General features: G+C 37.5%; 1 protein-coding gene across 23 annotated transcripts in view; it reads right to left on the reverse strand.

Moving 5' to 3' along the window:
• Window positions 1-22390, reverse strand: part of CACNA2D3 (calcium voltage-gated channel auxiliary subunit alpha2delta 3) — a 531247-nt gene that overhangs the window by 223061 nt on the left and 285796 nt on the right. For all 23 annotated transcript variants that reach the window (XR_007158072.2, XR_007158070.2, XR_007158069.2 and 20 more), the window contains 2 exons: window positions 21481-21570; window positions 15543-15656 (listed from right to left, as the gene is read on the reverse strand). Coding sequence is in view for 20 of the 23 variants with exons in the window: in XM_013188465.3 (XP_013043919.1) it covers window positions 15543-15656; window positions 21481-21570 (204 nt within the window). In the remaining 3 variants the exon portion in view is untranslated. The remainder of the gene's footprint in view (window positions 1-15542; window positions 15657-21480; window positions 21571-22390) is intronic.

The raw sequence follows: 22390 nt of genomic DNA on the forward strand, positions 1-22390 counted from the left end.
TGTTTAGTAAATATTCTTCATGGTTTTACTAGTATCTCGTATTATTAAATCAACTAAAACCCACAAAGAGATCATTACTGATGCTACGTTTGCCATTATTCAAAAATAAAACATACTGCTTCATCAGAGGCTGGAAAGAAGAAACACATGATACAAAGTTCTGTGAATAACTACCGTATTTCACAATTCCATCACATTTTGTGCTTACCAAGAGGAATGACAGGAGCTTGTCTAGTGGATATGTCTGTCGTCTCCATTCATACACACTCCCAAATTTTCTTTCAGGCTTCCTAACAGCAGACAGCTGTCATTTCTGAGGGTGTTTGTTTGTGATGGTATTTTTCCTCAAACAATGATAATTTGTTCTATTTGTTTTTAAGAAGCTGAAGTGAACATAAAACGTTACCAGAAGGTGCTGAATACTTCCAGATCCTATTGAAGTATTAGAGATGTGGAAACAGACTGCAAGACTCACGTTTGCAAGACACACAATTCTCCACAAAAACAAACCCTTATTGGCTTTTGTCTTGATTTGTCCAGAAAAGCCAGAAGTAAAAGACAAATTTGTACTCAGTAATTTATAGCTGCTTCTATTTTCACAATGAAATGCTGAACAGCAACCATTGAGATACACACTTTACTACTACAACACATTCTAAAGCCTTCAATAACTAGTCCCAAATGATCCAAAAGCCTACATGCCTTTGCAAGACATTAATGTCTAATGACATACAATTGTGGAATAAGAACTTTCTGCTTTCTAGGACATCTAACAATGCACTAAACTCAAATGTTAAAATCCTCTTAAAAACGTTTCAACATCGCACAAGGAGCAACCTCTGTGACTGAGCTTAAGTCTTGAGAGGTGAATGCACAAGTGCTATCCCACAGAAACAGAACATATTTATTCAGATGTGCAAAACTGTCAGTTTTGCACAGAGACAATTACAATAGGGATAGTAGAGAGGATTATGAGATGATTGTATTTGGAATCTCATAGAGAAGAATGGGTTTTTATCAGTTTCGCAGCAGATGTCTGGACATGGAAACAGAACACAAAAGTTAAGTCTACGGAGACAACCACATCCTTCAGAAGTCAGGCTGTAGGTAATGCTGTTATGCCAGTTTGGAAAAAGTAGGTATAAATAAAGTGAGATAAACAAAATATGCTCTCAATGGGTATTCTGTAAAATGCAGAACCACTAACATAGCTCAAGATTCAACCGCTCAAAGGATCAGCAGACCCACAACAGAGTTCTAAAGACGGGATTGTTTGGATAACTTGTTTAGTTCTTAATTCAGTAAAGCACTTTAATGTATGCCTGAATCCATTGCTTTGGTTAGCTGAGATGTAATAATTCACATATGTAAGTGCTTTGCTGAAATGAATACTAATCTACACATATATGAACCCCTGCATGTAACCAATCTGCTGTACCATCTTGATATATGTGCATGTACTGTGGGATCGTTCTACAGCCAGACACCACGAAGGATAACAGAGGTACTCTGGGAAAATGGTATATATGAATAATAATTTCTTATATAAACACTGTCTGTTATACTTTCAAACCAGCAGAATTTGGCCTCTCAGAGCAAAATGAGCAAGAAATACCATTTACTATATGTAATGAGATGCCAGCAAGAGAACACTACACCAAACTTCCTCCCTTTTTAACATTCCCTTTCCAAACATCTCTTGAGATTTGATATTTAAACATGCAATTTACCAACTTTCTTAACTTAATGTAAATATCCAGCAGAAGTTCACTTAAAGCCTTAGTATGTACCGAAACAACATGGCTTATTTTAATTCAGTAAGAGTTATATAAAATAAAAGTATATGAGGATGTCATTAAAAGAAAAGTGATCCAGGAATGAACTAAGAATGGATCCTATAAACTAGGTAGAAATATATTCGGCGTCCAGATGAAAATGTTTGAAAACATTTTTTTCTTTGTGCTGGTCTATAGTTTTCCAGGGTAATTAGCAATTACTCATAGGCTACTGCTATAGTCTTACCTCACCAGACTAACAACATATCTGATAAATTGGTTAGGAGAAGATAAACCGTTTTTTTTTATTTAAGCCTCACCATTGCACTGCCTTTGCTACTGGTATTACCACATGTAACTATAAATATTCTTGTTAGACATAAAAAAAAAAACTTAAACCCTATTGATGCTTGCCCACTATATAATATTGTTTGTAGAATGCAAGATTAAGTCAGAATCAAAGGAATTAAATTTGAAATTCTATGATCTATAATACCATTTAATAAAGGCTATAAAGAAAACCTAAAACATCATAAGGACAGCCTTCAAAAATGTACTCCAAACTACTAAGTTTTCACTCTTCTTTGTCTGCAGAATCAGTGAACAAACAGAAGCTTTCACTTAATATTCTTGTGCTGCACAGAACAAAGTATCTATAAAGGAAGCATGTTTATAGATCCGCTATATCATTACTGCAGGCTGTAGGCGAGAAGCGGATGACCAAGCATAACCCTAGCTTTTTTTCACCATCCTTTTACACCAAGGAAATATAACTTTGAATACAGACTCTGGTAATTTCAAACACTACCAGAAGCCAAACTTTAAAACAAGTTACATAGGAAGATATTCAATCCAGCTTCATCTTTGGTTTCTTACTATCTGTACTTTTTATTTATTAATCCAAATTAATTGATTGGAACACTGTGTTATCTCTTTATTATTAAATGCAAACAAAAGGGTTTTATATGCAACTATGATGACTTCCTTGCTGAAGGATTACACACAATTAACTCTATACACTCTTTACATTTTACAAAGACTGTAGATACCGGTCTAAAACAGAACAGCTCTGAACCAGACTCCAACATCTCTTTTCGGCGGTTATGTTTAAGTGAGAAGATGTATACATTATAAAGAGAAGTAATTTAAAACAAGCAGAGTGTGAACTGTATCCTGGCTTTCAGTATAATTGCACCATTGTTGACTTTAAACCACATGAACTAAAATACAGTTTTTATCATGCTGTTGAAGACCTTCAAGAAATAAGACATCTCACTATTTCCTTAAGTGGGTTATATAATTCTTCACCCCAAAAATCTGTCTAAAGAATTGACATAGTCCACAGAATTAAATGGGCATATTTGTACAATTACTATGCCCACTTTAACTGTCTTGCTTCTGACATAATTACTTCACAAAAAAAATAAAAATCAAGACCTTAGACTGCTTTAAGTATCAGGTCACGTTTTATTATATTCATTTGTTGAACTAGTAAACAGAATCCATAATATATCAAGTTCTTTTTATCAGATTTACTTAAAATATGTTGGTCTGTCTTGTTAATAATGGCTTTCAGCCACATATTTCAGTGATTTGGAGTTTATGCCAGATTCAAATACTGATTACTTGCAGTCATCTAGGCATGTCTTATGTACACATATCTTAAATTTTAGAACTCTTTCTTTATGTCTCCACAATGTACTACGTAAAAATTAACTTCTTTTTTTTTTTTTTCAAGCAAAAGCTATGATTTTTCTGTCATTGATATTCACAAGTTCCTGAAAAATACTTTGGACAATCTCTTTCAGATTGTTGATTATTCTCTATTTTGACTGTCCATTGTTTATTAGCTATTCTCTAAGTCTCCTGGTTTATTTTGTATCTATTCCTGATTATATGGCAAACATTAACAGGGTAATGGCACTTAGGATATATATTTACACTGTGTATAAATGATCGTCTCAACTAAAATTCTTAAAACATTCAGAAAGCATTAGTCACTATATAATTCTAGCCAACCATGTAACTCTGTATGAGAGGCACTAATCCTTCCTCTGGCAATCCACATACACCCTGAGGATAAGATTCAATTACCCTTATCTTCACAGAAAACACCTCTCCACTTTTTGGTTTTAAACACTGCAGAAAAAGTTTATTTATGACAAATTAAACTGGTATTAGCCTAGAAAAGAACTCTTAAATTCTTGGAGTGACATGTTAAATACAAGCAGAAATAGAAGTGACTAATTCACAGACAGCATTATAGCAGTTCTGACTCTCTCTTTCTTTTAAAGAAGTAATAATGCAGAAAAAAAAATAAAACTTTAAAACTTTTTTTTTTCAAAAAAATGCAGATGGGGAAAGAAACTAAGACTATATCATTTCTTTGAGGAGTTGCTTCTCTTTAACCCCAAATCAAGAACTTTTGTTTAATCTCATAACCAGTCTTTCATCATACTGCAAGAGAACCTAAAACCAGCTAATTAAAGTAAGTTATGTCATAGCTTAAAAGACCTATAAAGTGTCTGGACTTTCTTTTGTTCTTGAGATAACCAATAATAAAACATACGGTTTGTGTAACAGTAATAACATCCGCCTTTAAAGTACTTCAGTCTTTTTAGAAAAAAATCAATTTAATAACATCCAGACAACACTGCAGTCAAGACATTCAATTTTCTCTACTAATGTTCCATGTTGCCAACATCAGCAGGTTCCTAAGCTACAGAGACTTGGTTAAAAAACTGCAGAATGCTTTGCAGCATTGTGGAGAGCAGACAAAAAAAAAAAAAGGTTGCAATGCCAAAATACAGCTGCCCATCTTGTTGATGCTGTAAAAACAGGCTACAAGTTGATTTCACGTTTGTCTTTAGGATTGTTTTAAGATAAAGCAAATGAATATGTGTCATGTTTTCATCTTCCATTTTTTGAAGGGTAGGGAAAGCATTTTTTCCCATCCTCTGGCAGAATCTGAATGTTTGGGGAATTTTATGCATAGCAAAAACTCAGATTCATTTCATATACAGCAGTTGAAGCCAATAGATTTGTTGGTCTTCTTTAAAATCACAAAACATATTTTTAGTTAAAATATAAAATAAAAATGTAACGTGAATTGAAATAAAGATCTTTAGTGACCACATGACAACTAGGCAACAGTAATGACTTTTAAGTATTATATGAGAACATAACTGTGTATAACTAAATGCACAATAAACATTGATCCTGTGAAAGTATACATTAAAGCCTCACATTGATTATTATTGCCTGCAAACACAGCATATTATGAAATCAAATCTAAATCCAGCAAATTTTGACATTCTAATATCACTAAGGTTTTTAAGGCATTTCTCATACTAATACAAAAGGATTTATTAGATTATTTTCCTCTGCAATATCACAGCTTACTAAGAACAGTCTTGCTATATTTACAATGTCAAAATATGTTAAATATTATTTAAGTAGTTTCTTTCAATAACACATTTATTTATGTTCAGTTGGTAAGCTTTGATAATATCTCTGATTTCATCATAATGTGCTAGAGCATTTCATCAAGATTTGCTTGATTAACCTTCCTGGAATTTTCCAATACAAAGGAATTAGGACTGCGTTGTTTAAGAAAAGACAATTACTACGTACTTTCTGGGAGCAAATCTGAAGGAACAGTATCTTCTCTTGTCTCCCTCCCTGCCCCCTTCCTCTCAAAAAAAAAAAATCAAAACAAAATCAAAAAACCCTCCTTTCATGCTTAGAATACAGTACCTACTGAAATATATACGTAATTAGACTAGTATGTGGGAGATAGAGGCACACAAAACAAAGAATGAAAATGTTCCTTCTTTCGAGGAAACAGTCTAGTAGATAATTCTGAATAGCCTTTCAATAACATAATTCTTTAGCTCTTACACAAAATCAGGCTGATATCTCAAAATAAAAACAATCACTTAAATTAAGCTACTTTTGGAATTTACGTGGAGCCACATTATTCAAACTATTACAACACAATTTTTATTTAATATATTATCACTAATACATTATTAAAAAGAAGCTGTTTTTTATCGGTTGTCAGACAGGATACATCTGCAATGACATGCAATGCCTTTTGGAAAGATGTGTCTTGGAAAAGAACAAAATATTAATTTCTATTTACGTGCTGACTATGTTTTCACTTCCCACTTTTAGTGATTGCCACTGACAAACTGGCAAAACCTTCACAGCTGTATGAAGAATTTTGCTTATAGAATTTGTTCATTTCTATAAGAGAACAAGAAATTTCTTCTGCAATTAGTGATGACTTATTTAATATTATCTAAGATTATAAAACTGAAATGGGTATTTTGCTGACAGGGTAATTGAGGTACACAGAAACTTAAGAACTTATCTGAATTAGAGCTATTACTCTGTCCATCACTATCCACCAGAGTATCAAAGTGACAGGAAAAAACATAAATTATAAGAAAGATGGCAAAGTAAGGTAGAATGGAGAACAAAAAAGCTGGAGAGAAAAAACACTAAGCAGTTCAGGGGTATGCTTTATAAATATTTTAGATGGCTTTGGAGAGAATGTAGTATAAAAATCGTGCAGTGCAAAAACAGAGGATTGTGAAGTGCACTGCATGGATAATTTTTAGGCACACTGTCATTAAGAATATTTATGATACTGCATTGTCAAAAATTCTTCCTTTCTAAAACAACAAAGCCAACAAAGACTGAAAACTAATGCATTGAAGCATGCACACAAAAATCTTTTAGCCTGAAACATTTCAGTATGAAAGATGTAAAAGATAATAAATTGATTTTTTTTTCATTTCCTAATATACAATTTTTAAAACTGCATAATATATTAAATACAAGAATTGCATAGAATAACATATATGAAGTACTAGCTGCTCCCTAAACATTATGTCCTTGCTAAACAAGGTAGAATCCTTCATGCTAGGCCTCCACAGAAGAAAGTATCTCTAGCAAGTTATTTGTCCTACTGCTCATTGCAATAGTTATGCTAATTATTATCTCAGATATAGCCATTCCTTCTGTCCTGGTTTCAGTTAGGACAGAGTTAATTTTCCTCCTAGTAGCTGGTAGGGTGCTATGTTTTGGATTAGATGAGAAGAGTTCTGATAACATGCTGATGTTTTAATTGTTGCAGAGCTGTGTTTACACCAAGCCAAAGGACTTTTCGGCTTCTTGCTCTGTCCTGCCAGCGGGCAGGCTAGGGGTGCAGCAGGAGCTGGGAGGGGACAGACCCAGGACAGCTGACCCAAACTGGCCAAAGGGGTATTCCATACCATCTGACATCATGTTAAACAAATTTTTAGGGGTGGCTGGCCGGGGTGGAGGGCCGGCTGCTTGGGGATGGGCTGGGCATCGGTCAGTGGGTGGTGAGCAATTGCATTTGGCATCACTTGTTTCATGCACATTATTATTAGTACTATTATCATCATTATTATTATTATTATTGTTATTATTATTTTCCTGTCTTAATAAACTGTCTTTATCTTAACTCACAGGCTTCACTTTCCCGTTTCTCTCCCCCATCCCAGAGAGGGAGGGGGAGGGTGAGTGAACGGCTGTGTGGTGTTTAGCTGCCAGCCGGGTTAAACCACAACAGTCCTTTTGGCGCCCAACGTGGGGCACGAAGGGTTGAGATAATGACAGATCTGACCAGAGTGTGTTAAACTAAAATTGGTATAACTATTAGACCTGCTTAGTAGTTGCTAGTCACAATGTTGATTGCTTTAATCTCAAGTCTGCTGTGCCTGTTTTCCAAATTGAGTTTTATAGCACGTTACTTACTGTATGTGCTCCCTGTCATGCTGTTTCTCATTTCCAGGCCCTGGTTTAAGATCGTTACGGTACTGTGCAGTGTAACAATGGCTTATGAAATGATGAGATTTCTGGTCGTGACTCTAACCTGGTATTTGTACTCAGCACTGTCATCAACTCTATACTTTGGAAACCATATCTCGAACTATTAACAATTACACCTATTGCCTTTTTTCGTCAGGGAGCCAATCTGTGGAGGGACCAGGGGAAGGTATCTTTTCACACTTGTTCACTCTCCCTTTCTCCTTCACCATCCTCTTATCCTCCGAGCTAGTTACAGTAGTTCTCCAAGATGTTGAATATCCTTGGGATACTCAGACCAGCATGTTCTTGTTGTTATGTCTCCTGAATGCACTTTAGGTTTTGTTTAAGGTTAAACAACTACTTAGGAATCTCATCCGGAGATCTGTCCTGAGGCGAGATAGTTGCGAGTGGCAGGGAGTGTGGGAGGATATGGGCAGGTTTCTAGAGCAGTGGTCACCTCCAGTGTTTTGGAAATTCACCCCGAACAACTGCAATATCCTAAAAAACTGGTAGAATGCTTGAAAAAAGGGTGTCATGACTCCGGCAGTTCCAAAGTGACACAAATCACTGTAGCATGCTGGGGTCTGGCCTATGCCTATCGAGCTGCAATTGATGCTACTATCAACCTAGTGACAGACCCTGCGGCCACTCCAAGTCCTGTGACAGGTCCAATGGCCACTCCAACCCCTACGATGGGCCCTGCAGCCGCTCCAGCCCCTGCAGCTGCTCCATCTCTCGCAGCCGCTCCAGCTCCCGCAGCCGCTCCAGCAGCCGCTCCAGCTCCTGTGGCTGGGTCAGAGAAACGACCTGTAGCAGTGCAAGTTGCCCCTGTAGACAAGGTGATAAAAATGGTATAGAGATTCAGGTTGTTTAGAACGCAGACAGTCTTCTGCTAGGTCTAGGTATAGAGAAGACGAGGCTGGGCCATCAGAGGTGCAGGAGGATGAAGATATCGAAAAATCAACAGTAATTACCCAAAACCTATACCAGCGTGAGCTACGAGATGTGCGAAAAGATTTTGGTCACTGCATAGGTGAGCAGCTTGTCACCTGGCTGCTCCGGTGCTGGAACACCGGAGCCAATTGTGTGGAATTAGAGGGGAGGGAAGCCAGGCGGCTGGGATCCCTTGCTAAAGACGCAGGCATTGACAAAGCAATTGGAGAGGGAGCACGAGCTTACAGCCTCTGGAGGTGTCTCCTGTCAGCTGTGAAGGAAAGGTATCCCTTCAAGGAAGAACTTGTATGTCTACCAGGCAAGTGGACCACTATGGAGAAGGGAATTCAGTACCTGAGGGAATTAGCCATATGGGAGGTGATTTATGAGGACCTAGACAAGGGACAAATATCCACAGATCCAGATGAAGTCAAGTGTACATGACCCATGTGGCGGAAGTTTGTACGGAGTGCACCATCATCATATGCCAGCTCATTGGCAATAATGGCCTGGAAAGAGGATGAGGAACCCACAGTGGATGAAGTGGCTAAACAACTCCAGCAGCATGAAGAAAGTCTCTCCTCTTCCCTACAGGCCTGCATCTCGGCTGTGGAGAAACTTTCCGAAAGCATCCATCAACTAAAAGAGAATACTTTGGAGAAACTTTCTGAAAAGGTCCACCAACTTGAAGAGAGATTATTTTCCTCCCCACCTGTACAAACCAGTGTCTCAGCTACTAGGAGTAAGCATTCATCCGTGCAAGGAAGACGACAAAGAGGGTACACACCCAGTGCCACCCTGTGGTCTTACCTACGTGACCATGGAGAGGACATAAGAAAACGGGACAGAAAATCTACCACGACCCTAGAGGCACGGGTACGTGAGTTGCAAAAGAAAACAATCGGGAAAAAGGAGTTCTCTGAAAAGTTTGCTGCTCCAAATTCCAGCAGGCAGTCCTTTAAACACAGAAATGAAGATTCTGACCAGGACTAGAGGGGCCCTGCCTCCAGCCAGGGGGAGGAAAGGGACAATCGAGTTTATTGGACTGTGTGGATTCGATGGCCTGGCACGTCAGACGCACAGAAGTATAAGGCTTTAGTAGACACCGGTGCACAATGTACTCTAATGTCATCAAGCTATAAAGGGCCAGAGCCCATCTGTATTTATGGGGTGACGGGGGGATCCCAGCAGTTAACTGTATTGGAGGCTGAAGTGAGTCTAACCGGCAATGAGTGGCAAAAGCACCGTATTGACTGGCCCAGATGCTCCATGCATCCTTGGCATAGACTATCTTAGAAAAGGATATTTCAAGGACCCAAAAGGGTTCTGCTGGGCTTTTGGCATAGCTGCCTTAGAGACAGAGGACATTAAACAGTTGTCTACCTTGCCTGGTCTCTCAGAGGACCCTTCTGTTGTGGGGTTGCTGAGGGTTGAAGAACAGCAAGTGCCAATCGCTACCACAACTGTGCACCGGTGGCAATATCGCACCAACCGAGACTCCCTGAGTCCCATCCATAAGCTAATTCGTCAACTGGAGAGCCAAGTAGTGATCAGCAAGACTCATTCACCTTTTAATAGTCCCATATGGCCAGTGCGAAAGTCTAATGGTGAGTGGAGACTAACAGTGGACTATCGTGGCCTGAACGAAGTCACGCCACCACCGAGTGCTGCAGTGCCGGACATGCTAGAACTCCAGTACGAACTGGAATCAAAGGCAGCCAAGTGGTATGCCACAATTGATATCGCTAATGCATTTTTCTCCATTCCTCTAGCAGCAGAGTGCAGGCCACAGTTTGCTTTCACTTGGAGGGGAGTCCAATATACTTGGAATCGGCTGCCCCAGGGGTGGAAACACAGCCCTACCATTTGCCATGGACTGATCCAGTCTGCGTTGGAGCAGGGGGAAGCTCCTGAACACCTGCAGTACATCGATGACATCATTGTGTGGGGTGACACAGCAGAGGAAGTTTTCAAGAAAGGGAAGAAAACAGTCCAAATCCTTCTGAAGGCTGGTTTTGCCATAAAACAAAATAAAGGACCTGCAAGAGAGATCCAGTTTTTAGGAATAAAATGGCAAGATGGACGTCGTCAAATCCCAATGGATGTGATCAACAAAATAACAGCTATGTCTCCACCAACTAGCAAAAAAGAAACACAAACTTTCCTAGGTGTCGTGGGGTTTTGGAGAATGCACATTCCAAATTACAGTCTGATTGTAAACCCGCTCTACCAAGTAACCCGTAAGAAGAATTATTTCGAATGGGGCCCTGAGCAACAACAAGCCTTTGAACAAATTAAGCAGGAAATAGTTCATGCAGTAGCCCTCGGGCCAGTCCGAACAGGACCAGATGTAAAGAATGTGCTCTACACTGCAGCCGGGGAGAATGGCCCCACCCTGCAGCCTCTGGCAGAAAGAACCTGGGGAAACTCGAGGTTGACCCCTGGGGTTTTGGAGTCGGGGATACAGAGGATCTGAAGCCTGCTACACTCCAACTGAAAAGGAGATATTGGCAGCATATGAAGGAGTTCGATCTGCTTCGGAAGTGGTCGGTACTGAAGCGCAGCTCCTCCTGGCACCCCGACTGCCGATACTAGGCTGGATGTTCAAAGGAAGGGTCCCCTCTACACATCATGCAACTGATGCTACATGGAGCAAGTGGGTTGCACTGATTACTCAGTGGGCTCGAATAGGAAACCCCAGTCGCCCAGGAATCTTGGAAGTGATTATGGACTGGCCAGAAGGCAAATACTTTGGGATATCATCAGAGGAGGAGGTGGTTCGTGCTGAAGAAGCCCCACTGTACAACAGGCTACCAGAAAATGAGAAGAAATATGCCTTGTTCACTGATGGGTCCTGTTGTATTGTGGGAAAGCATCGGAGATGGAAAGCTGCTGTATGGAGTCCTACACGACGAGTTGCAGAAGCTGCTGAGGGAGAAGGAGAATCAAGTCAGTTTGCAGAAGTGAAAGACATTCAGCTGGCTTTAGATATTGCTGAACGAGAAAAGTGGCCAGTTCTCTATCTCTATACTGATTCATGGATGGTAGCAAATGCCCTGTGGGGGTGGTTACAGCAATGGAAGCAGAACAACTGGCAGCGCAGGGGCAAACCCACCTGGGCTGCTGCATTGTGGCAAGATATTGCTGCCCGGGTAGAGAACCTGGTTGTAAAGGTACGCCATGTAGATGCTCATGTGCCCAAGAATCGGGCTACTGAAGAACATCAAAACAACCAGCAGGTGGATCAGGCTGCTAAGATTGAAGTGGCTCAGGTGGACCTGAACTGGCAACATAAAGGTGAATTATTTATAGCCCCATGGGCCCATGAAACCTCACGCCATCAAGGCAGAGATGCAACCTACAGATGGGCTCGTGATCGAGGGGTGGACCTGACCATGGACACTATAGCACAGGTTATTCATGATTGTGAAACATGTGCTGCAATCAAGCAAGCCAAACGGTCAAAGCCTCTTTGGTATGGAGGACGATGGCTGAAATATAAATATGGAGAGGCCTGGCAGATTGATTACATCACACTCCCTCAAACCCGCAACGGCAAGCGCCACGTACTTACAATGGTGGAAGCAACCACCGGATGGCTGGAAACATATCCTGTGCCCCATGCCACCGCCCGGAACACTATCCTGGGCCTTGAAAAGCAAGTCCTATGGCGACATGGCACCCCAGAGAGAATTGAGTCAGACAACGGGACTCATTTCCGAAACAACCTTATAGACACTTGGGCCAAAGAACATGGTATTGAGTGGGTGTATCACATCCCCTAACATGCACCAGCCTCTGGGAAAGTTGAATGATATAATGGACTGTTAAAGATTACACTGAAAGCAATGGGTGCTGGGACATTCAAAAATTGGGATACACATTTGGCAAAGGCCACCTGGCTAGTCAATACTAGGGGAATCTGCCAACTGAGCTGGACCTGCCCAATCAAACCTGTTACGCACTGTAGAAGGGGATAAAGTTCCTGTAGTGCACGTAAGAAACATGCTGGGTAAAACAGTCTGGGCTACTCCTGCCTCAGGAAAAGGCAAACCCATTCGTGGGATTGCTTTTGCTCAGGGACCTGGATGCACTTGGTGGGTAATGCAAAAGAATGGGGAGGTCCGGTGTGTACCTCAAGGGGATTTAATACTGGGTGAGAATAGCTCATGAGTTGAATTGTATTACGTTAATTATTATATAATACTGTATGTCATCACTACTATGATTGCTATATACCATAGATGAAAATGGTGATTAATTAGAATGTATTGGAAAGAGTGTAACCTGAGCATGACATAAATGGTATGGAATAAAGGGTGGATATAAAGGATTGTTGTGGTTTAACCCAGCCAGCAGCTAAACACCACACAGCCGTTCGCTCACCCTCCCCCCTCCATCTCTGGGATGGGGGAGAGAAACGGGAAAGTGCAGCCTGTGAGTTGAGGTAAAGGCAGTCTATTAAGACAGGAAAATAATAATAACAATAATAATAATAATAACAATAATAATAATTAGTACTACTAATAATAATGTGTATGAAACAAGTGATGCACAGTGCAATTGCTCACCACCCACTGACCGATGCCCAGCCCATCCCCAAGCAGCCGGCCCCCCCACCCCGGCTAGCCACCCCTAAAAATTTGTTTAACATGATGTCAGATGGTATGGAATACCCCTTTGGCCAGTTTGGGTCAGCTGTCCTGGGTCTGTCCCCTCCCAGCTCCTGCTGCACCCCTAGCCTGCTCGCTGGCAGGACAGAGCGAGAAGCCGAAAAGTCCTTGGCCTGGTGTAAACACTGCTCTGCAACAGTTAAAACAGCAGCATGTTATCAGGACTCCTCTCATCCCAACCCAAAACATAGCACCCTACCAGCTACTAGGAGGAAAATTAACTCTGTCCTAACTGGAACCAGGACACCTTCCCACATGGAATATGAATATATATATATATATATCACATCATTTTGTGAAAATAGTCAGCCAACTGTTACAGAGAATTCTCTCCTTATAGATTTCATAAGATACAGACAGTTTCGCTGTGTTCTCTTTTGTTTCTTAAGAGACGAATCCTTCTAAGAGAATCTGTAAATTCCTGTAAATGCAGTGTTTGCTAGATGTAGCAAAACGTTACCATGAAACATTTGAGGACATAAGAACTTATATTAGATAATACCCCTGTGAATAAGAGAGGAAAGACTGGCCACAAAACATTATTATTTTTTATTTACTTCACTGTCAAGGTATCTTTCCAGAGGAATAGTCACAAAGTCACTCAGTCATATCAAAATTGAAAAGGAGATAAAATTAGCAGGTGGGGGGAAGACATCAGAAATATGGATTCAAATCCCAAAGATAGTTTAGGCTTAGACATATTCCACATATACACTACTTATATTCTTTCTTTAGTTTCTTTAAAAGCTCACTAAAGTTGAGATATTTATAGATTCCTTAAATGAAAATTTTTCATACATCATCAGAGAATGGAAATCTTGTACCATCAAAAAATTTAATTGGCGAAATTATTAACAGGAAATAATGAAGCATATAGTTTAAATTAACACTTCTCAGACCACTGCTATAGGGAATTAGGTATAAATATAATTTGTATATGCAAAAATCTGTAAACTACTTAAAACAAAACAAAAAATGGAAAAAAGTTTGCCTATGTTGTGTATAAACATTTGTATCTCAATAAGCAGTTATTAAAATACTTTCAAGCTCAGGTTATAGTTATCTTGTTTATCTCAAAAAACATTCAGAAAGAAATGTGAATACAAAGGACAGTTCAAAGTAGGATTTAAGAGCTATAAGACTGTTACTACCAGGCATTTATACAAACTCGTCCACCTGATTAAGGAGTTGCTCACATTTACTTAGAAGAAATACGTAACATATAACTTGTCTGATAAAAACAGGTTCCCTTTTGAATACTTAAACAGCTGGAAAACAAGCTATAGTCCAAGTATGTCTCTGATATTACCAAATAAGTCTGGAAACACGTAACAGATATATATCATAAAGCCCTAAGTTTCCGAACGCCTAATTACTTAACAACAACAACAACATCAATTAAAGCTGTGCCCCCTTAAGAATAACACATTTTGAAGAGTAAACACAGAATAAGAAAGAATAATAAGCATGACTAAAAAACTAGTACTTTTTCCCACAGAATACTGAAACCTCACACGGCACACATGACTTGCTCAAACTGCACTTAGAACAGCATTGTTACTCCTTCCACAGGCATATAACACGGCACTATCTCAAGCTACAAAAAACAAAAAAATAAATCATAAATAATCCAAAATTTATTTTATCAGAATATATTGAATCATAGATAGAAATTATTTCACACACAAACAAAAGGACCACTGCAGATTTATCATCAGGAAAATTCAAGGCATTTCTGCATTGCTATACAACATCCACATGTGTCACAACAAGGTAATTAAATTCTGTGCAAATTTCTGTACACAGATTGATAGAATCAAATACAGTTTTAATAAAACTTCACCGATTGCCAAGTATACCCCTCACTCTACCAAAGAAAGAGAAAAAAACGCTTAGTGCTACATCTGCTCCTTCTCCAGTCATGGTAAACTATTCAAAATCCACAACAGAGTACACACCCCTCTCTAGCTTCAAAAAGCACTGAATTATTAATGAATATTTTGGGATAAAGAAAAAAAACGTTTTTATGTTTAATGATGTCCCACATGGGAAGCATTATATAATGGACAAAAATGTACCATGGAGAGAAATATATCCTTAATATCTTATTATCCTAAGTTCACTACTACAGTAAAAAGCCACCTCTATCCTCAAGCAATATCACATATCACATTTTTGTCATTAGTGAAACATCCAGTTATCAAAAAATATTTTTAGATCATTAGAAAGATTGTAACTGATTTTTTAGTACACATAGACTTTATATTGCACAAGAAGCTTTGGGTTTCCCTTTAAATAAAGGTGATATTATACTTACTTTTCTGTCTGGCCAATTATATTTTGCAAATATCGTATCATATGTGTCCACAGCTCCATCAGTAATCAACATTATGGCTTGGCTGCAAATACTTCCTTGTCCTGTGTGGTTGAACTGTGAAAGGAAACATTAATTTTGGTACAACATTCCTACTAGATGAAAGTAGATGGCATCCCACTGGATAAACACAGATCTTGTCAAATCCCTAGTACGCTGAGAAGTAGGGGGAAAACTCTCAGGTTGAAAGCATTTTATTATAGATACGTTCTAACTGAATTATAACTTGAATTGTGTAACAGAATAAGGATTTGCTATCTATGCCCATTTTATCAGCTTTTAAAATACACTGAAACATAGATAAATATAGTACCTCCTCAAATTAAAAGTCTAAGTAGAAATGAAAGGAAACTATACTTTTTCCATTTTAGATAAATGATATGTACTCATTCATACACATATGGTCTGTTCTGATATAATTTTAAAAGTACGAGCTACAAAAAATGAAGTAGCAATGAATGACTGATAATTTTACTGTGAATTACAGAGGATACACCAGTTAGAAACATAAAACTATTCATATGGCATTTGTATTCACTCAGGGTTACATTCCATACATTATTTTTCATAAAATGTTAATCTGAGAGGACCAAGCCTCCCATATTCTCATATTCCTCAAAATGAATGTGCATATGTAATTAAAGTTGCTGAAGAACAGTACTAGAGCACAGGTACTTAGACAGAAATCAACATATCTTTGGAGTATGCAAGGAATGTTTCATCACTGCACTGAGAGAGGATTTTCTCTTGGTCAAAGAGCCAGTCACAGTTGGGCTGAGCCATCACATAAGTTTTGATCTCTTGATTCTGTAGTTGGCAACAGAATCTGAGTAGTAGTCTAAATCCATTTTTCTCTAATATATTCTTATTCCAGAATAGGTTCTTGTTTATCTGTTATTTTATATATTTAAGGAACTTGGGTGAAACATCTAGCATTAGCAACAAAATGGAAAAGTTTACAATTTATTTCCATTTTAGTTTCTATGTACTGAACATTAAAAAAAAAAAGTGAAACTTGTAGCATTGTAGACAACTCTATTTTTATAGGTTGGGCTAAAATTTGAATATAATGATAATGAATGAACAATTCCCTTTGCTCTTCCAATTCTCTTCCTACGTAGTTTTCAGGTATGTTACCAACTTTTAAGTTGTTCAAGTTCCTATCCTACCACCTTTCTCTTGGTACAGAGAAAGCCAAATATTAATTACCCGTCTACCTTGTTCTGCCTCACCAGCCTATCTGTGCTGAGTAGTCCTCAAAAAAAAGGTAGTCTGGATTCAGCAATTTTTTCAGCAAATTTATTCAGAGTATTCTAGTTTGATTTGGGCTAGCGACTACTGTCTTTAAGCTTTCTGAAGTCTACTTACTCTCACTTATTTGTTGATCCTCCCAGAACTCTATAAAACCTTTTTAAAACCTTTTTGTAAAAACAGGTTCTTAACTTCTAAAAATCTCATCTTTGTAAATATGCAAATTTCCTACTTGTAGTAGGAAAGGGAGTGGATTGTGGGTTACAGCAGAACTCTGTTCTCTGTTCTTCTTCCTTTTCTACATACGAGCAATCCCATCCACAAATATTATTCAACAACCATCTTTATCACCTTTTGATCAAATGGGAACATTAGCTAACATGCTCTGGCTGCAGAAACACATTACCTAGAAAGCCCACATTACTCAGGGCTTTACAGTGAATTAGCTAGATAGGTCACTGCCTGTGAGAAAGCTGTCTGTGATACCTGCAAAGTAATTTATCCTTAAAATTCTTCAGTCATGCCTGTTTTTCCAGTCTTACCCACACACAAAACTATTAAAGTGGGATTCCTTAATTAGTATGATCTTAAATGTATTTCCTCATAAAGATGAAGTTATGTAGTCAAGAGATATATTCAAACAGAATGGTTTGGGTTTGAAGGGACCTTAAACACCATCTAGTTCCAATCCCTCTGCCATAAGCAGGGACACTTCTTGCTAGATCAGGTTGCCCAAAACCCCGTCCAGCCTCACCTTGAACCCCTCCAGGGATGGGGCATCAACAACTTCTCTGGGCAACCTGTTTCAGTGCCTCACCACCCTCATAGTAAACAGTTTCTTCCTCAGATCTAATCTAAAGCTACCCTCTTTTAGTGTAAAGCCATTACCCCTTGTCCTCCCTGACTGAAGGAGGTTTGAAGGACCAGAGACAAGTCTGTCCCTGATAAAGCCCTTCTCTAGTCTTCATATGGACAACACACTTTGAAAGAAGCAAGTTACAGTAAAAGGGAAATTCATGAAGAAGGAATGCCTTCATATATTTAGTTTAAAACATTAATCTATATGCATCCGCATTATTCTACATGGTTATCTGTTTGAATATTTTGAAGAATGAGATTAAATTCAAATGCTTTGATGAGTAATATCTTCTCATATTTGTCTAGAACTTTAATTTTATTGAATAGCAAGAGTGATGAAAGTGTTTTCCATAATAATAACAATGACAAGGGACTTATGATGAACTACAATTAACTCAATGATTCATCAGTTAGCAGCAAAAATTTCAATGCATCCTGACATTTAGAGCATTTGGTTGTGATTAACAGTCTTTGAAATGTCACAGAATTTTATTTAATTGGCTATGTTTTTTTTTTAAAGGTAATCACTGCAAAGACCACGTTTGTCGCCAAAAGAGATAATTGCAGTCATCACATGACATAGTAGGTGCCTAAGTACTGTACCAAGCACTTCTATGTTCTTACAGCAACTAATGAACACTGCATAAATCAATGGTTGGAAAGAATGTGAAAGTGGATTTTAAACATGCTTTTCAAAGAACAGTATCAACATCTTCAGGTCTTAACAACCTAGGCAAACACTGAATTTGAAATGCAGGTAATTGCAAGACAAAATTATCTGAATTTAATTACTGTAACCCCTGAACCATTCTAAAAACCCAGCTAGAATCTCAATATGACTATCTAAGACAAAGCTTTTTTTTTCTTCCTTTTCTTTTTCTTCCTCCACTAAGACAAAGCTGTTTTTTTTTCCTTTTCCTTTTCTTCCTCCACTACCTAAGACAAAGCTTTTTTTTTTTTTTTTCCTTTTCCTTTTCTTCCTCCATACGTGCACCTTCCCCCACCTGCATTTTTTCTTTCTTTTAAATGTACGCTAGACATCCTTAACTAAGCTGTAATTCACAAGAACCAATTTCTGGCATATAAAGGTCACATGCTGTACACAAAGTAGAAAATGGTTAGCTGTATTGTTTTAAGGATAGCTTTTATTTCTGTCCTAGGCTGCATAATAGAAACTCTCAGAGACCTTTTGATATGCCTGTATATAATAAAAAAATATTTTTTATACTGTGTATTCTGGAAGTATACATGCAAGAATGCTAGAACCTATTATATTCCTTATTATAGTCTAAATTGAAACAGTCATTTTCCCAGCTTTAAGAGATCTGAGCATACATGGAAGCATGATCCATCATGTTTTACTGGATATGAAGTGTGAATCTCTGTCAAGGACAAGCTGTTGTTAAAAAGAAATATAGAGGATTACTTGGACATGTCCATCACTAATATTAACATTACACAATATTAACTAACACCAGCTGGACTGTCACCATGATAACCATCTCAGAAGAGATTAGTCTCTATCTGTAGTCCCAACAAGAATGCCTAAATATGCATGGAACTACATTCTCATCATAACTGGTCATCTAGAAAACATAGTCCATACATTTCAACCCAGTAATTTGGCATCAAATCACTGTTTTGTATTTGAACCACATTGCAATTTCCCACTCTCCCTCCCCCCCATTGGAAAAACTTTTAAAAGCCTTTCAATAATCTTCATTGAAAAACTTTAAGTAATATATCTTGTAAAGACTATTTTAATGGTTACTCTTAACCATTAAAAGTCCAAGTGATTTTTGTTTTCATTCACCTACCAGCCATTTTAAATAAAGGGAAAGCTTTTTGGGAAATACCAAAGCATTTTCATTTGTATCTTAATTTGCTAATACCAAATTTAAAAGAAAGCTACTCTAATATGCTGATGATGCAAGCAAGTTTGTAGCATCCAGGCACATAGCAGTTGTTGTTCCTGTTGGAAATATTTAGTAGCTTTCACTGACTCATTAATGCAGTTGAGAGGTTATCAACAAGATGAAAAGAACAAGGATTTGTCTTTCTATTAAAAAGAACGAACCTTGGGTAAGATGGAGCATTCTAAATGAATCAACAGAAAACAATTTTCATTATCTTGCTCACTGGGAATTGTATGTAGAATCATTTCAAGGAACTTTACAGCTGATATTCCAGCTCTTGGAATGGGAAAGTCCTGAGATAATAGTTTAAGATTTCTTTAGGATTCATTGATCACTGATTGCTAGTATTTCACCTTGGGAATCTTGGCACTTACACGTTAATGAAAGTAACGTACTTTTTGAACCGGTTCCCTTTTTTTCTTAGTCTTGAGGCTAACTGGAATACCTCACAGTTTCCTCCTCAGAATTTTCTCTGGCCTTTGACATATTTGGAATTTACAATATGCTACATATGTCTTGCTTAACGAGCTTTGCTGCAGCTTTGTGATATAGCAGTTTACAGATTTACTAGCGCTTATTAATTTAGAGAACCTGGAGAAGAGAGCTGCTTGTAATTAGTTTTTAATAAAAAAAAAAAGCGAACTCTGTTTCCTTTACAACAACCTTAAATCTAAACTGATATTAACAGAAGTTGTTAACAGTGGCCTTAGTCCTACCACACTACCTAAGCTTTTCATTCATAATATCATGAGAAATATTTGATATGGGCATTTTATTTTTGTTGTTTTTCCACTTCGTACTGACCCTCTTTCATTATTACTACTGTTCACATTTTTCTTCTCTTTCCTTGCTCTGTCCAAAATTCTCAGGAAGATAGAGTCGGATGAATCAAAATATTGCTAAAATCATTCTTTACTGGAATATGAAGCATTGCAATATATTTTACATTTGCCAGAAATGACAAAAAATATCTCTGAAATACATTAAAAAAAAAATCATGATAACCAGTAAGACTCATGTATACCTTGTGATAAATGAAAAGCATTTCAGGCAAATACACTAGGTCAGATTTTTTTTTCCAGTACAATTTGCTTGACAACTAAGAATGTTACGATGATATGGCATTTGGGTGAGAAACTAGATGCCCTACACTAGATTATCTCCACGATCATGATGTTCATCTCCCACTGACTGCATTTGTGTTCATAGATGTTATTAACAAGGATGTTACCAGAAATCAAAAGTTGACCTCAACCTTTTGGTAGATAAATAGTTAAAATAATACCTCTGAGCTGATGAGGTTAAGCTTTCCATTTCTTCCTCTTAAAGTATTAGATAACAAATATACAACTGTTCAAATAGCTTCATTTATATAAGCTATGTGATGTTAATCATGTCAGAAGTCAAACCAATGAGCAGTTTTTGATCCTAGCATTTATTCTCAAAATGCTTATGAAATACACAAATTCGTGTAATACCTAAAATGTTAGCCCTTCCAAAGGGAAGGAGAGGGAAAAAAAAAAAAAAAAAAGGAATGATTTAAACTGAAATTTTCATGTTACCCTGATGTTTTAACACCTACAGTAGCTACTGAAATCAACTATGTTTAACATAACTCAGGCATGTGTAGGTGTATAGTGTGTATACACAAACAAATAAATATAAAATGCTAGTAAATATAAAAATGTCAGCTTGATCTTTTACCATATATAGGTTATAGACAGTTCTTGCTCTATGGACAATATTTTACTCTCATTACTATTTTGGAGTGAGTTCTAATTTATCTTAAAATTGACAGTAATTGCTAAAGAGCAGGAAAAGTGTCAACAGTGCAAATCTGAAAAGCATTAACTTACTTCATTGAGCATGTTGAAAGCTTCATTTAAAGCAATGTCCAGCATTCCAATTCCTTTTGCAAAAAGCTTGTCAAGGTGTTCCCTGAAATGCTGAAACAAACAAGAATGTTTTGTCAGATTGTTGTTACAACACATATATTGATATCAATGATTAATGATTTCTTCTTGAGACCTATTTCTTTAGTTTAAATGACAGTATATTACATTCATAAAACACAGTAATTCCTGGTCAATCCTTTTGACTCTTGAAGTCACACTAACTAAAGTTATCTCTCAAGCTCTTTTCATTTGCTTTTTTGTTTGTCTATTTAGGGACACAACTACATATACTAATTTTTACATTATTTCTAATTTTTCAACTTTTTGGTTTCAGGAAATATTACTTAATAAAAATAATTCATCCTGAAATTTATCTTTGCGATCCTGTTTTTTGTTATGATCTCTCTCCAAAAGATGATAGACACCCACTTCAGTTTAAGTGCAGTTTATCAATGTCAGAATAATATTTAGATTGTTAAAAACTCATCTATGCAAGAAGACAGGGCTTGCTAGATATATGTGATTATCTTCAGTTTTATGTTGTGTAGTAAAAAGCCTAACTTTTGCAGTTTTAAATGACTCGTCAATTATGCAGTTCCATACTTGCTGTTTGTGAGCATTGGCAAAATTTTATAGCAAGCAATTCTTAGAGGCTTATATGCCAGCATTCATCCTATATTTCCCTATATTTCTAATCATATGCTATTTCCCCAGATAGGCCAGAAGGTTGAACAACTTCATGAATTTTACACTCAGCTAAAATATAGGACTTCTCTAAATTTTGTAAAATATGTATATTAAATTGTAACTTTTAGAGAAAGTAAGCTAAACACATTTTCAAAAGAATGGCAACACTTCTTTCTGAAAATAA

This window comes from Anser cygnoides, chromosome 10 (genome assembly GCF_040182565.1).
Source record: "Anser cygnoides isolate HZ-2024a breed goose chromosome 10, Taihu_goose_T2T_genome, whole genome shotgun sequence".
Taxonomy (NCBI): Eukaryota; Metazoa; Chordata; class Aves; order Anseriformes; family Anatidae; genus Anser; species Anser cygnoides.